The sequence below is a fragment of the Vipera berus genome, assembly GCF_964194415.1.
Source record: "Vipera berus genome assembly, chromosome: 6".
In the NCBI taxonomy this organism is placed as follows: domain Eukaryota; kingdom Metazoa; phylum Chordata; class Lepidosauria; order Squamata; family Viperidae; genus Vipera; species Vipera berus.
Genome location: NC_138208.1, coordinates 2200146 through 2217056, shown reverse-complemented (window position 1 = coordinate 2217056; position 16911 = coordinate 2200146). Strand labels below are relative to the sequence as shown.

Sequence of the window (16911 nt, the reverse complement as noted above, 5' to 3'; positions counted from 1 at the left end):
ATACAGATATAAAGAGATAGATACATAGATAGTAGATAGATAGATAGATAGATAGATAGATAGATAGATAGATAGATAGAGATTAGATTTATAGATATGCAGATATAAATACAGATATAAAGATAGATGGATAGATGATAGTAGATATAGACATAGACATAGATATACAGATATAAAGAGATAGATACATAGATAGATGACAGATAGACAGACAGACAGACAGACAGATAGGTGTAGGTATAGGTATAAAGATAGAGATAGATACAAATTCAAGGTTTTGTTTACAGTAGTTTCATCATTATAGGCTTCCTACTTGCATTTTCCTTTAATATTATATATTGCAAAACCTGGAAGAAAATAAAGACTATCGACAGTTAAATGAAATACAGACAGTTAAGTTTGCTTTGAAAAGTAAAGCTGAGGAGGCATTAAGCTGTAATTGCAGTCCCGTTTCTCCGAGCTGTGTTTCCCTGCGCACAATCTCTCAGCCAGCAGGTCCTTAAGGAGAGGGGCAGAGTTTCACGTCAATGGCACAACTCCCGCGGGGACTTCTGATCCCAGCTGAAGACATCCCTCATCCTCTTTCTTGGCAACTAGTTACGGCAGGCAATAATCAATGAAGGATCCTGCCCGGCCGAAACACTTACGCAACGGTGGAATTTTTTCACTGCCTTCTGTAAACATGTAATAAGCTGCTTGTCTGTCTTCTCTTTTCATTCAGAGAGTTGAACTCAGGAAAGTAACCATAACAACAACAGAATTGGAAGGGACCTCGGAGGTCTTCTAGTCCAACCCCCTGCTTAGGCAGGGAACCATTTCAGACAAAGTGTTGTCCAATCTCTTCTTAAAAACTTCCACTGTTGGAGCATTCCTTCTGGTGGCAAGTTGTTCCACTGGTTAATTGTTCTCACTGTCAGGAAATTCCTCCTTAGTTCCAGGTTGCTTCTCTCCTTGATGAGTTTCCATCCGTTGCTTCTTGTCCTGCCTTCGGGCGCTTTGGAGAATAGCTTGACTCCCTCTTCTTTGGGGCAGCCCCCGAGATATTGGAAGACTGCTATCATGTCACCCCGGTCCTTCTTTTCATTAAACTGGACATACCCAATTCCAGCAACCGTTCTTTCTATGTTTTAGCCTCCGGTCCTCTGATCATGACTGACAATAAAAAGCAAGCAAACATTGGATCCAAGCATCTCTAGAGACCTTGAAAACAGCACTCTCTTGAGGCCTTTAAAACAGCTGCATCACATGATCCTCCCTGTGACACTGCAACCATCACAAATACATGCCAGTTGCCAAGTGTGCGAATTTGTGACCGAATAGTGCGACCGTGAGCATGCTATAAAGATCAGAATGGTGAAAAACGGTCATAAGCCACTTGCCACTTTGAATGGTCAGTAAATGAATGGCTGTTAAGTCAAGGACTACTTGCATGCACTTCAGATTATACATAAATTGAAACCTGAAAGAGAAACCAATGATATTTAAGAGAAGCCACAGTCCACCTATTTCCTCTGTGGACTTTTTCTTCAGCACACATTTCCCGACAATTGTAACGTTGCACATCTCCAGGTCTTTCCAAAGAGCTCATGTTGAGAGCTTGGGAAAAAGTGCAGAGAAGAGCAACTAAGATGATCCAAGACCTGGAGAGCAAAACATATGAAGAATGGCTGCAGGACTTGGGTTTGGCTAGTTTAGAGAAAAGAAGAAATGGGGTGACATGATAGCAGCATTCCAGTATTTGAGGGGCTGCCACAAAGAAGAGGGGGTCAAACTATTCTCCAAAGCACCAGAGGGCAGGACAAGAAACAATGGTTGGAAGCTGATCAAGGAGAGAAGCAACCTGGAATTAAGGAGAAACTTCCTGACAGTGAGGACAATCAACCAGTGGAACAGCTTTGCATTCAGAAATCATGGCTGCTCCATCACTGGAGGTTTTTAAGAAGAGGATGGACATTCACCTGTCTGACATGGTCTATTCCATTCCATTCCATTCCATTCCATTCCATTCCATTCCATTCCATTCCATTCCATTCCATTCCATTCCATTCCATTCCTCTATTCTATTCTATTCTATTCTATTCTATTCTATTCTATTCTATTCTATTCTATTCTATTCTATTCTATTCTATTCTATTCTATTCTATTCTATTCTATTCTATTCTACAGAGCTGTGAAGACCAAATGCTGAAAATTTGGAAGAGGTCAGGACCTTCCGAGTCAAGACAGCCCCTTGGAGCATGGCGTCCTCGCTTACCTTGGGGCATGGTTCACAAGTAATTTTCCCGCACACCAACTTGTAGGCCAGAAAGAGTTCCTGTCGGGCGGTACACTGGCACGTGGTACACTCGTCCAGCAGCATCCGTTTCCCTGGCTGAAAAACGGAGAAGGCATTTGCTACGTTAGACGGTCATTCCTATCACAAGAAACACCAAGAATGGAGCGTTCCACCACACCCTTTAGCAATAGCACTTAGACTTATATACCACATATAACCACATCAATATGAAGCTTCTAATTGGTCATCTCGACTGCCTCGTCATAGACCTGTTTACAGAATTCTTATTTAAATTTGTTTTCCCCCACAATACTCAAAGCATTCTTGCTGGTTAGGATTTTGTCGAAATTAGTTACACTTAAGCATTGAAGTCTTTTTTTCTCATACAAGCCACCCCAACACTTTTACATTTACTGTATTACGGTTGGCAAAAGAGAATATTATTGGAAGAAGAGAAAATCAATCTATTGTTATTGTTTTTTTAAATACTAACCCAGATAACAGGCTGTTTACCAAATATTAAGGTGATTATGTTAAAAATAAATAAAACATATTAAAAAAAGAATTGCGGATTTTCACCTAATGCATTGATCTCAGTGGGTTTTGAAGAGGCCACATTCTTTTTTCAAGCAATGGGCCAGACTTTCAAATGATTTTGGTCAGGATCCATCTTATTTTTTTCCAGGGATATCAGAAGGAAGTGATAGATAGATAGATAGATAGATAGATAGATAGATAGATAGATAGATAGATAGATAGATAGATAGATAGATAGATAGATGGATGGATGGATGGATGGATGGATGGATGGATGGATGGATGGATGGATGGATGGATGGATGGATAGATAGATAGATAGATAGATAGATAGATAGATAGATAGATAGATAGATAGATAGATAGATAGAATTAAAACAGGGGATCAGCTAGAATCTTACCGCGAGAACGGTGCCATTCAAGATGCAGCCATTCACAGGTTCTGCAAGAGAGAAGATGCATTTATTAGCATCTGAATTGGGACAGTGAAACTCTCAACAGGAACTCCATTTTTTAATGTTTCTTAATAATAATAATAGAGTTGGAAGGGAACTTGGAGGTCTTCTAGTCCAGCCCCCTGCTCAAGCAGGAGAATCTATACCATCTCAGACAGGTGATTGTCTAGCCTCTTCTTAAAAACCTCCAGTGATGGAGTGCCCACGATTTCTAGAGGCAAGTTGTTCCACTGGTTAATTGTCCTCACTGTGAGAAAGTTTCTCCTTAGTTCTGTGTTGCTTCTCTCGTTGGTCAGTTTCCAACCATCGTTTCTCATCCTGCCCTCTGGTGCTTTGGAGAATTTGACCCCCTTTTCTTTGGAGCAGCCCCTCAAATACTGGAATACTGCTATCCTGTCTCCCCTGTTTCTTCTTTTCTTTAGACTGGCCAAACCCAAGTCCCGCAGCCGTTCTTCGTATGTTTTAGTCTCTTTGCCTTTGATCATCTTAGTTGTTCTTCTCTGAATTTTTTCTAAATTTAGAGAATGATGCAAGAAGGCATTTCTGTTGGATGAGCCAGTTCTTACCACAGCGACAAGAGGGGCAGCATCCAGACCGCTGGTCACAGCGCATCTCTGTGGCAAAGGGGCAGCTGATTGGGTCTCTTAGTTGGCATGAGACATTCCTGGACTGGATAAAGACCTCCTCGTTCACACGGACACATTTTTTGATGACGCAGGGATCAGTCGGAGACGTCCATTCAGAGCCCACCTAGGAACATAAGACAACAGCAAGGTTTAGGCAGAACAGAGACCAACCTTTCTTTGTAACTCACTCGGGGAAGAGACACGTACGTAGTTTTCCCTTCAAGTAGAACATGACTTTCCTCGTCTCCAAGGAAGAGTGGAGTGAATAAAAGTAAATAAAAGACTCCCTTATCCTATTTGTAAACCTCTTCTAATATTTGTTTTGGGGGGGAAACTAGAAATTAATGGATTGTCTTCTGGAATTGTGGGTGCTCCACCGCTGGGGGTTTTCAAGAGAAGATTGGACAGCCATTTGTCCGTGATGGTATAAGACTCCTGCGTTGAGCAGGGGGTTGGACTAGAAGACCTCCAAGGTCCCTCCCAGCCCTATGATTCTATGAACCTCTGGGACTGGGTGGTCTCCTCTTCCAGTCCATGGAAGAAGATCAGAAAGGGAATGATAAAATGCTGCAGGTTCATGACTGAAGGTACAAAGGTATTATATTTCCACTGAACACATGAGCCAGCCTCTCCTGAAATCCCGGGCACAGTTCCTCCAGTGTGTAACCATGGAGGTTGCATCACACTGAAGAGCCACTTTAATTATTATTATTATTATTATTATTATTATTATTATTATTATTATTATTATTATTATTATTATTATTATTATTATTATTATTATTATTATTATTATTATTATTATTATTATTATTGAGTTGGAAGGGACCTTGGAGGTCTTTTACTCCAACCCCCTGCTCAGGCAGGAAACCCTATACCATTTCAGACAAATGGCTGTCCGGTCTCTTCTTAAAAACTCCCAGTGTTGGAGCATTCACAACTTCTGGAGGCAGGTTGTTCCACTGGTTAGTTGTTCTAACTGTCAGGAAGTTTCTCCTTAGTTCTAGGTTGCTTCTCTCCTTGACTAGTTTCCATCCATTGCTTCTTGTCCTGCCTTTGAGTGCTTTGGAGAATAGCTTGACTCTCTCTTTGGGGCAGCCCCTGAGATACTGGAACACTGCTATCATGTCCCCCCTGGTGCTTCTCTTCATTAAACTAGACATCCCCAATTCCTGCAACTTCAAGGGGTGCCCCAACTGAAATGTTGAAACAAAGTGGTCCTTGAAGCTGCGTGCAGCTCTTACAATTCATGGCTTAAGTGCTCCTCTCCAACCGGTCTCCACCAGAAGGGAAGTCCCACTGCACAAGAAGAGCAAAAAGGCCCAACCTCTCTCGCCACAATGCCTTACATTGTGCCAAACGACGTCTTCATCTCCTCGAGACCAAAGAGGTGTATCTTTACACATAGTTCGGAGACATTTCCCACAGCATGCCCCTTCTATGTTGACATATTTGTATCCCTGCAAAACATGGAAAGAACAACAAAAATCAAGAATGTGTAACTTTTCTCGCATGATACACACAGGTCGTCCCCAACTTACGATGGAGGCCACAAGGTCTGTTGCTCACAATGGTGAAGTGAACTTTGCCCCATTTTAATGACTTTCCTTGCCAGGTTTCTTAAGTGCATCCCTGCAGTTGTTAAATTAGTAACAAATTAGTAACAAATTAGTAAAGTGAATCTCGTTTCACCATTGGCTTGGGTCGTCAGAAGAGCACAAAAGAGGATCATGTGACCCCAGGACACTGCAACCGTCACAAATGTGAGTCAGCTGTCAAGCAACCAAATGTAAATCACACAAACGCAGGGATGCCGTAAGTGTGAAAAATGCTCATAAATCACTTTTTCCAGTGCCGCTGTAACTTTGAACAGTCATAAAGAGAACTGTTGTAAGTCAAGGACTAGCTGTATATACCTGGAAACTGCTTCCAGACTATTTTGTTACACATACCACACACATCCACAAAATAGGCTGGGGACATCTGTTCTAGCCCATGGTTGTATAAATGATTGTAAGTCCAGGATTCTCCGTATGTAATTCATATTTAATAAACTATAAACTAAACTATAAACTATACCCTTGAAAATCCTAACTACTCCCTCTCTTCCCCATTTCACAGTTGGAGGGCAAACGTCCCCCCAGGCCCGTGTGACACCTTCCGATCTTTGCAGCCCCAAATATTTTCCCAAGCAATCTTAAAATCTGGTACTGCTTATTAAAATGTTTGCTGCACTAACGTTGTCGCTTGTTCCCTTAACTCCCATGGCTTTTCTTCTATTTCAGACTTCACCGATCTGTTTTACAGTTTTGGATTATTCCCGTAAGCCACCCAGAGAACGGTGGCATTTAAGGGAATATAAATATTATGAGCTATGGGGAAAAAAGGTAAAAAAAAGCTTTTGCTGGGTCTTAATTAGAAGGACAAGGAGGTTCATCTAGAGCAGGGGTCTTCAAACTTGGCCCTTTTATGACTTGTGGACTTCAACTCCCAGAATTCCTCAGCCAGGCATGCTGGCTGAGGAATTCTGGGAGTTGAAGTCCACAAGTCATAAAAGGGCCAAGTTTGAAGACCCCTGATCTAGAGCCTTACATCAAAACTATTAAGGCCCTTTTTGTTTTTTTTAATCGTGAACTTTATTGATTTACGTGGCTCACTTTGCAAGATTTGGAGAGAGAGAGAGAGAGAGAGAGAGAGAGAGAGAGATGTAAATCGTATTGACTTAATTGTGGCAAGTATCAGCAACTCAGAATGCTTGTGGCAAACCGGTTCCCAGCAAAATCAGAGCCTGACCAATGTAATTAAATCTGGGGCGAGTAGCCTAAATTCCCAAAACCTTCCTCGGAATCAGGAGTTGATTGGGGTGGGCGGGCTGAAGGCTAAAGCCCACGGAGAACGGTTGTGTATGTCAGCAGAAGGCAAGACAAGAAACCATGGATGGAAACTAATCAAGGAGAGAAGCGACCTGGAAGTTTCCTGGCAGTTAGAATGCTTAACCAGTGGAACAGCTTGCCACCAGAAGTTGTGGGTGCTCCAACACTGCAGGCTTTTAAGAAGAAACTGGACCGCCATGTGTCTGCAAGGGTATATAGGGCAGGGGTAGGCAACCTTGGCTCTTTTATGACTTGTGGACTTCAACTCCCACAATTCCTGAGCCAGCAGGACCCCCGGTATAGGGTTCTCCTGCTTGCGCAGGGGGCTGGACTAGAAGACCTCCAAGGCCCCTTCCATCTCTGTTATTCTGAAATGCGGGTTCTGCTGTTAGCCATTCTAAGCTTGGAACACACTGCACGCCTGTAGCATTTAATTAATTTGTATTTAAATTAATTAACTTGTGTCTGTTTTTATTATTTTTTTACAAATATGCAGCTGGCTATGTCAGGACTTGAACTCACAGTCTACTGCTTTCTAGGCTGGTGCCTTAACCACTAGGCCAAGCTAACAGCTGAATGGCCGCTGTGGTTTTATGCATCTTGATTTTCTCAACATTCAGTCCCTGTTTTTAGTATTGACACTTAAGGCCAAAAGGCTGCTGTATAAATCTGAAAAGAAACTTGAGTATTATATTTATTTTCTAATATTTGTAGTAGTAAGCCGAGTTGGGTGCCCTGCTACAGAACGCCAAGTATAAATTTATGAAACAAAAAAAGTGCATTTTAGGCATATTGTCCAATAGGCCATTTTCACATTGATTGAAAAGTTTTAGAATGGTTTCCACTGACTTCTCAAATCTTGTGAATTACATGCAGATTAACATTTCTCTCTCTCTCAAATATACAGATTATATGGAATGTAATAAGCAATACAATAATGTTAGTTCATTGGCCACCAACCGTTAAATCAAGATATGTGTGCTGCAGCTGCCAAAAAAGCCAACACAGTGCTAGGCTGCATTAACAGAGGGATAGAATCAAGATCAAGTGAAGTACTAATACCACTTTACAATGCTTTGGTAAGGCCACACCTGGAATACTGCATCCAGTTTTGGTCACCATGATGTAAAAAAGATATTGAGACTCTAGAAAGGGTACAGAGAAGAGCAACCAAGATGATTAGGGGGCTGGAGGCTAAAACATATAAGGAAGGGTTGCTGGAATTGGGGATGTGTAGTTTAATGAAGAGAAGGGTGAGGGGTGACAGGATAGCAGCCTTCCAGTATCTCAGGGGCTGCCCCAAAGAAGAGGGAGTCAAGCTATTCTCCAAAGCCCCTGAAGGCAGGACAAGAAGCAACGGATGGAAACTCACCAAGGAGAGAAGCAACCTAGAACTAAGGAGAAACTTCCTGACAGTTAGGAACAATTAACCAGTGGAACAACCTGCCTCCAAAAGCTGTGGATGCTCCAACACTGGGAATTTTAAAGAAGAGATTGAACAACCATTTGTCTGAAATGGTATAGGGTTTCCTGCCTGAGCAGGGGGTTGGACTAGATGACCTCCAAGGTCCCTTCCAACTTTATATTATTATTATTATTATTATTATTATTATTATTATTATTATTATTATTATTATTATTATTATTATTATTATTATTATTATTATTATTATTATTATTATTATTATTTTAATCCATGGATTAAGCGTGTTCAGTGTTGATTTGATTCTGCTCAGTACAATACCAATCATCCTGCATTCAATAAAAAATGTGAAAAGCACGTGCCACTTAATAATGCTGCCTCTGATCCTTGATAGAAAGATCCTATTCAAAGGAGAACATTTTTTCTTATTTTCTGAAGCAGAAACAAAATGCCTGAGAAATGAATCCTTTTAACTAGTGGCAAACGCAATCCCGCTTTTTGATTACCGCTTGTAGCAATTACCCAATCATCCAAAACAGGGGACATGTTCTTGTTATGTTTTGGAAGGATATCCCACTTTTTTTTTCCAGAGCCTTAAGTCCTTCCTGATGTGACAATAAACGCATCTTATTCCGGATAGACCCAAATTCCCTGGGAAATCAGTAGCAACAGCGGCACCTCCTGACATATGAATTTCATCGCAGAAAATTGAGAGTCCTCTCCACTAAGGTCAGGTCAACGCAGATGAGAGAAGAAGTCACAGATCACAGAATAACAGAGGTGGAAGGGACCTTGGAGGTCCTCTAGTCCAACCCCCTGCTCAGGCAGGAAACCCTAAACTATTTCAGACAAGTGGCTGTCCAGTCTCTTCTGAAAAACTTCCGGTGTTGGAGCATTCACAACTTCTGGAGGCAGGTAGTTCCACTGGTTAATTGTTCTGTCAGGAAGTTTCTCCTTAATTCCAGGTTGCTTCTCTCCTTGATTAGTTTCCATCCGTTGTTTCTTGTCTTGCCTTTTGGTGCTTTGGAGAAAATTCCTGACCAGTGGAATGGCTTGCCTCTGGAAGCTATGAGTGCTCCATCACTGGAGGTTTTGAAAGAAGAGATTGGACTACCATTTTCCAGAGTGGGGTAGGGCAGGGGTAGGCAACCTCGGCTCTTTTATGACTCATGGACTTCAACTCCCAGAATTCCTGAGTCAGCTGACTCAGGAATTCTGGGAGTTGAAGTCCATGAGTCATAAAAGAGCCGAGGTTGCCTACCCCTGGTATAGAGGCTCCTGCTTGAGCAAAAGGTTGGACTAGAAGACCTCCAAAGTCTTTTCCAAAGCTATTTTCCATGTTTTAAACATCACATTTAACTGAGGCAGGAGCTATCACTAAGACCATGTTTACGCCAAAATAAGATCATCAAACTTTAGATCAAAAAGTGCACAGACCAGGTGTTCCCACTATTAAACATGCCAACTCTGCTTCACAACAGTTGCTAGGCTTACTGTTTCATGTTCCAAAGCTTTCAGCGTCGTGAAATATGGCCCTTAAAAATAGGATTTTTCACATGCTCTTAAAATCCCATCTTCCTGAAATTTTTATGGATTCTAATAATAAGCCCCTTCTACATTCATGTTGAACACCTGGGGAAGAACAAAACTTTACGACTTCAAAAGAAAAACCGTCAGCGTGAAATATTGCGGATTGTGCTCTGTTTTTACGATTAGCATCACCAACGTTTCTGACTTTCCCCCATCTTGCACATTATCGGCCGCTGGGACGGGATTAAAATGCATGCAGCTGAAATTCAGGAAGAAAAGAATTGATTTTATTGGTTTATGCTTTGTCAGTTGTGATATGAACAACCCTGCTCCAGTTTTTGGGTACGAAGGAGCAAAATTGCGTGTGACAATTTTGCTCAACTGCTCCTTTAAAGGTAAAAGGTAAAGGTTCCCCCGCACACGTGTGCTAGTCGTTTCCGACTCTAGGGGCCGGTGCTCATCTCCGTTTCATAGCCGAAGAGCCAGCGTTTGTCCAAGGACGTCTCCGTGGTCATGTGGCCGGCATGACTAGATGCCAAAGGCGCACGGAACGCTGTTACCTTCCCACCGTAGCGGTCCCTATTTTTCTACTTGCATTTTTACGTGCTTTCGAACTGCTAGGTTGGCAGAAGCTGGGACGAGTAACAGGCGCTCACTCTGTTACGCGGCACTCGGGATTCGACCCGCCAAACTGCCGACCTTCTGATCGACAAGCTCAGCGTCCTAACCCACTGAGCCACCGCGTCCCCTAACTGCTCCTTTGCCCCGTTGCAAATTAGTCTCAGATTCTGGGCTTGTCTTTCACACACACACACACACACACACACACACACACCACTCTACTTCCCGGTGTCCCTATCTCCAAAAATCTCAGGAAGACTGAATTCTGTTGTATGTCCATTTTCATATCTGCATTGCGTAAATGATCTACTTACGTCATGTGTCAATGACCCTTCCAACTCTGTTATTCTAAATTCTGAATTCTAAAGGGGTCTTTATTCATTTTTCCCATACATACAATAGCAATTTTTCAACCAATGTGCTGTCTGAGTTTACATGCTAATACATATTTAATTCCTAATCCTTTCTTCTTTCCTCCAGCCAGTGGTAAAATAAGTCCCAGGTTTGATAATAATCCGATTCGTCTTTTTCTTTCAGTCTCATCGTCCATCTATCCATCTCTGTGCATTTTAGTATTATTATTTTTAATTCTTCTGAATTCTAAAGTTGTGGGCGCTCCATGGCTGGAGGTTTTTAAGAACAGACCGGACAGCCACTTGTCTCAGGTTGTATAGGGCAGGGGTCCCCAACCTATGGGCTGCAGCCCACTACCGGGCCGTGGCCTCTTGGCCAGCAGGCTGTGGAAATGGCTGGCTGATGTCCTCGGACACGCACACACACTGCCTCCCACTTGTGCTACCACCCGTGGTCCCATTTGCACATGCATGTGGGTGCAAACGGGGCCGCTAGCGCCAGCCATTTGCGCATGTGCGTGGTGCCAGAATGTGCCGCCTGTGCGAACGGGGCTGCTAGTGCCGCACCGGTGCACGCGGCCCTGTTCGCGCACACGCGTCCACCAATTTGTAAGTCTCCTAGGAGCTAATTTCATGTCTATGACTTTGTAGCAACCGCAGTGCTGGTTGTCCTTGATTTACAACATAAGGCACTGAGAAAAGTGACTTGTGACCGTTTCTCACACAACCGTTGCAGCATCCCCAGGGTCACATGGTCAAAATTCAGCTGCTCGGCAACTGACTCACATTTGTGATGGTTGCAGTGTCCCAGGGTTCACGTGATCCCCTTTTGCGACTTTCGACAAGCAAACTCAAAGGGGGGGGGGAAGCCAGATTAACCGAACAGCTATGTTGCTAACTTAATAACTGCAGCAATTCCTTTAACAACGGTGTCAAGAAAGGTCACAAAATGGGGCAAAACTCACTTAGCACATGTCTCGCTTAGCAACATAAATCCTCGGCTCCATTGTGGTCGTACGTCGAGGAAAATCGGTGTATAGATTTACTAGCCCTAGGATTTCCTGGTCTTCAAGGACTAGCCAGTTCTTTGAAGACCATCCAAGGCTATCCCTGTGTCCCCCACGGCCCCCACCCCGCTTTTTCCCTGGCAGAGTCCAACTAGATAAAAGCCCTTATTCTATTCTAAACAAATATTTGGGAACTTTACGTACCGCCGGACAGGACCTACTACATCCTTTATCGAGACATTCTGTAATTCGTAGTCCTGTAACAGCATCTTTCATGTCGGTGCAAGAACACTCCTTACATCCTTCGTCCCAAGTCATCCCAAGGGGATAGACAATGTTGCGGTGTACACACACCTGTCAATAATGAGAAAGAGTTCCACTTCATTGCCTGGACTTCTTGCTGCGGCATGCTTGGCTTCAACCGTCCTTGAATTATTAGGTTAAATGGGCAATAATGGCCATGACTTTAAATAGGCTCTGTTTAAATGGGCTGGTCCTTCCCATCCATGGGAAACAATTTCTAAAAGGCTTTACCTCGTGGAAGACCAAGTTGACAGGTGAAAATCCAATTAAACTGATTGAGGGGACTGGAGGCTAAAACATACGAAGAACGGTTGCTGGAATTGGGTAAGTCTTAGTTTAATGAAGAGAAGGATTAAGGGTGACAGGATAGCAGCCTTCCAGTATCTCAGGGGCTGCCCCGAAGAAGAGGGAGTCAAGCTATTCTCCAAAGCGCCTGAAGGCAGGACAAGAAGCAATGGATGGAAACTAACCAAGGAGAGAAGCAACCTAGAAGTAAGGAGAAACTTCCTGACAGTGAGGACAATAAACCAGTGGAAACACCTGCCTCCAGAAGCTGTGAATGCTCCAACACTGGAAGTTTTTAAGAAGAGGCTAGGCAGCCATTTGTCTGAAATGGTCTAGGATTTCCTGCATGGGCAGGGGGTTGGACTAGAAGACCTCCAAGGTCCCTTCCAACTCTATTACTACTACTACTACTACTACTACTACTACTACTACTACTATTGCCAAAAGCCACAGGAATCTTCTCAACTAACAGTTGCTTGGAATTAGACAAGGTTCAGCATTAATCAAGGAGGTCGAACTTAGTTATCTTGTGGCTACCTGGGTATTCTAAGCTGATCCCTCTTTTGACTCCACCCGCAGGTTTTGCCACTCCTCCTAAACCAGGGGTAGGCAATCTTGGCTCTTTTATGACTCCTGGACTTCAACTCCCAGAATTCCTGAGCCAGCCATGCTGAGGGAAAAGGGAGAGGTTTCCAAGCTGAGCCATGCTGGCTCAGGAATTCTGGGAGTTGAAGTCCACGAGTCATAAAGGAGCCAAGGTTGCCTACCCCTGGTCTAGACCTAGGCCACTCTATAACTCGTGGACTTCAACTCCTAGAATTCCTGAGCCAGCCATGCTGAGGGAAAAGGGAGAGGTTTCCAAGCTGAGCCATGCTGGCTCAGGAATTCTGGGAGTTGAAGTCCACGAGTCATAAAGGAGCCAAGGTTGCCTACCCCTGGTCTAGACCTAGGCCACTGTATAACTCGTGGACTTCAACTCCCAGAATTCCTCAGCCAGCCACGCTGAGGGAAAAGGGAGAGGTTTCCAAGCTGAGCCATGCTGGCTCAGGAATTCTGGGAGTTAAAGTCCACGAGTCATAAAAGAGCCAAGGTGGCCTATCCCTGTCCTAATCCTAAGGACTTTAAAACAACAAAGTCATCCCTTATACGATTGTCACTAGTTTGCCTCACAAACCTATCAGATAAGTTTATGGTCTTGAAGAAACCTCCATATTCAGAGGGAGCATACCCCATCATGTGCTCATGGTGCAATGTTCTGGCTTCCCACTTTGATCCAGCTAGGCAGTGGGTTATGATGTTAGAGAGGTCTGCGCTTGAATGTTGTAAGACCAGGGGTCTTCAAACTTGGCCTTTTTAGGACTTGTGGACTTCAACTCCCAGAATTTCTCAGCCAGCATGCCTAAATGAGGAATTCTGGGAGTTGAAGTCCACAAGTCATAAAAGAGCCAAGGTTGCCTACCCCTGGAAAGGACTAGAGTGGATGGTTTGGTTTCGGCTATACCTGATCAGGAATGCACGTGGTAGATGTACAGCCGCAGTCGTTTGTGACGGAGGAGGAGAGATAGCCTGGCGGGCATGTCACCGTTGAATTGGTACAGCTACAGACACATTGGAATTCATCACAGCACTGAGTCTTCACCAAAAGCGGTTTGCGGTGTGGTGGGCAGAACGCGGTGTGCTGTGGCTTACACTTTTCCTTTTTGCAGACTGCCAATCAAATCAGAAAACCCAAATAATTTGCAGCAGAGCTTCTGCCCCCCCCCTCCCCCGCCACATTATAGGTAGCGAGGGAAAAAGACAAAATAGAAAACTTATAAGCAGACCCCAAATAGGGGAGTGATTAGGAAGTCGACCCAGCATCGAGTGGCTGAAAGGGTTATTACCGCAAGCGTAATCTGGCCGACATCCTCCGGGATTTGTCTGGATGAGTTGGAGACCATCTTCACAGTGAGGTATTGGAGGCAATTTGCAAGAGATCAGATCGCAGACTAAACACAGGGGAAAAACAAGAGAAATTAGCACCTGCAACAAACCACAGAACAGGATCCATTCAGAGCATCACACGCCTGTTGCCAATTGTGAAAAGATGGCTATCAACTATTTGCCTGGTGGTGAGATGGGCTCCGTATAAGAAAGACAGACTGATAAGATAGATAGATACTGTAGATAAAGGTGGATGGATGGATGGATGGATAAATAAGACAAATAGATTGATATGGGTAGGTAGATAGATGAATGGATGAATAAGACAGATAGATATGGGTAGGTAGATGGATGGATGGATAAATAAGACAGATAAATATAGGTAGATAGATGGATGGATGGATGGATGGATGGATAAATAAGGCAAATAGATATGGGTAGGTAGATGGATAGATGGATGGATGAATAAGACAGATAGATATAGGTAGATGGGTGGATGGATAGATGGATAGATAAGAGATAGATATGGGTAGGTAGATGGATGGATGGATGGATGGATAAATAAGGCAAATAGATATGGGTAGGTAGATGGATAAATGGATGGATGAATAAGACAGATAAATATGGATGGATGGATGGATGGATGGATGGATGGATGGATGGATGGATGGATGGATAAATAAGACAAATAGATTGATATGGGTAGGTAGATAGATGAATGGATGAATAAGACAGATAGATATGGGTAGGTAGATGGATGGATGGATAAATAAGACAGATAAATATAGGTAGATAGATGGATGGATGGATGGATGGATGGATAAATAAGGCAAATAGATATGGGTAGGTAGATGGATAGATGGATGGATGAATAAGACAGATAGATATAGGTAGATGGGTGGATGGATAGATGGATAGATAAGAGATAGATATGGGTAGGTAGATGGATGGATGGATGGATGGATAAATAAGGCAAATAGATATGGGTAGGTAGATGGATGGATGGATGGATGAATAAGACAGATAGATATGGATGGATGGATGGATGGATGGATGGATGGATAAATAAGACAAATAGATTGATATGGGTAGGTAGATAGATGAATGGATGAATAAGACAGATAGATATGGGTAGGTAGATGGATGGATGGATAAATAAGACAGATAAATATAGGTAGATAGATGGATGGATGGATGGATGGATGGATAAATAAGGCAAATAGATATGGGTAGGTAGATGGATAGATGGATGGATGAATAAGACAGATAGATATAGGTAGATGGGTGGATGGATAGATGGATAGATAAGAGATAGATATGGGTAGGTAGATGGATGGATGGATGGATGGATAAATAAGGCAAATAGATATGGGTAGGTAGATGGATGGATGGATGAATAAGACAGATAGATAGGTAGATGGATGGATGGATGGATGGATGGATGGACTCTCCCACCCAACCTGAGCTGTCCATCCCATGCCATGAAATTGTCCATGCCCCGAGATGGGGGTCTTCTGGAAGAAAAAGGGGCAGAAGAGAAGGTTTCGAGAGCGGCAGTGAGAAGGGATAGAAAGATTCTGCGCTGGCGGCTGGAGAGGAAGAAAGAGAAAGAGACAAAACATTTCTTTCTCTCTCTTTTTGGTATACATTTGATTAAAAGTTTTAAAAAGAAGATAAAAAACTAACAAAAACAAATGGAAAGTAAAGAAAAAAGGGGACGGGGAAGAAAGGAAAGAGCAAAGGTACAAAAAGAAATGATAAAAAAGAGAGAGAGAGAAGCAGCAAATACAAGCATGACTGTAAAATTATCTCTTGCTGTACGACTACAAAAGAGCTCTCTTTTCTCTATTGTCTAATACTTTTTAATCTTCAAAGCTTTAAATCTCTTCTAGAGGATGTTTTATTGATTATTGTTACACTTATTGGCCATCCGTCTCACCACCGAGGCGACAGTTGCGTCCTCAACTTACAACCCATCACTCAGCCGCCATCGGAAGCTGCAGTGCACCCTGAAAAAGCTGCTTATGTCCTTGATTGAAGTTCAGATCTATGACCCCCCCCGGTCACATGACTATATTTTGGCAGCTTGGCAACCAGCCAGCATTACACAGTCATGAGACCCCACAATTTCCCCCCCCCCTGCCTCCCACAAACCAGCATTTACTTCTAGTTTCTGGCAAAAAGTGACCTACCGCATTCAAAAACTGGGCAGCACCGGTTGGAATTCCTTTGCAGTCTCGGAATCTCACAGGGACCACAGTCAATGGCTGAGATAGAGAGAAAGAAAGAGAGAGAGTGAAAGAGAGAGAGAAAGAGAGAAAGAGAGAGAGACAGAGAGAAAGAAAGAGACAGAGACACACAGAGAAACAGAGAGACAGAGAAAGAGAGTGAAAGAGAGAGAGAGTGAAAGAGAAAGACAGAGAAAGAGAGTGAAAGAGAGAGAGAGTGAAAGAGAGAAAGACAGAGAAAGAGAGAGAGAGAGAGAGAGACAGAGACAGAGAAAGAGAGACACAGAGAAAGAGAGGAAGAGAAAGAGAGAGAGAGAGACAGAGAGAGAAAGAGACAGACACACACAGAGAAACAGAGAGACAGAGAAAGAGAGTGAAAGAGAGAGTGAAAGAGAGAGAAAGAGAAAGAGAGAGAGAGAAAGAGAGAAAGAGAGACACAGAGAAAGAGACACAGAGAAAGAGAGGAAGAGAA

The 16911-nt window shown here is 43.1% G+C and overlaps 1 protein-coding gene across 1 annotated transcript in view; it reads right to left on the bottom strand.

The window, feature by feature from the left end:
• The window catches only part of VWF (von Willebrand factor), a 141675-nt gene that overhangs the window by 15552 nt on the left and 109212 nt on the right, over window positions 1-16911 (bottom strand). Inside the window, exons 39-46 of the mRNA XM_081331929.1 lie at window positions 16404-16478; window positions 14172-14276; window positions 13790-13995; window positions 11905-12054; window positions 5243-5353; window positions 3834-4017; window positions 3214-3254; window positions 2255-2371 (exon numbers count right to left, since the gene is read on the bottom strand). Coding sequence (XP_081188055.1) covers window positions 2255-2371; window positions 3214-3254; window positions 3834-4017; window positions 5243-5353; window positions 11905-12054; window positions 13790-13995; window positions 14172-14276; window positions 16404-16478 — 989 coding nt within the window. The remainder of the gene's footprint in view (window positions 1-2254; window positions 2372-3213; window positions 3255-3833; window positions 4018-5242; window positions 5354-11904; window positions 12055-13789; window positions 13996-14171; window positions 14277-16403; window positions 16479-16911) is intronic.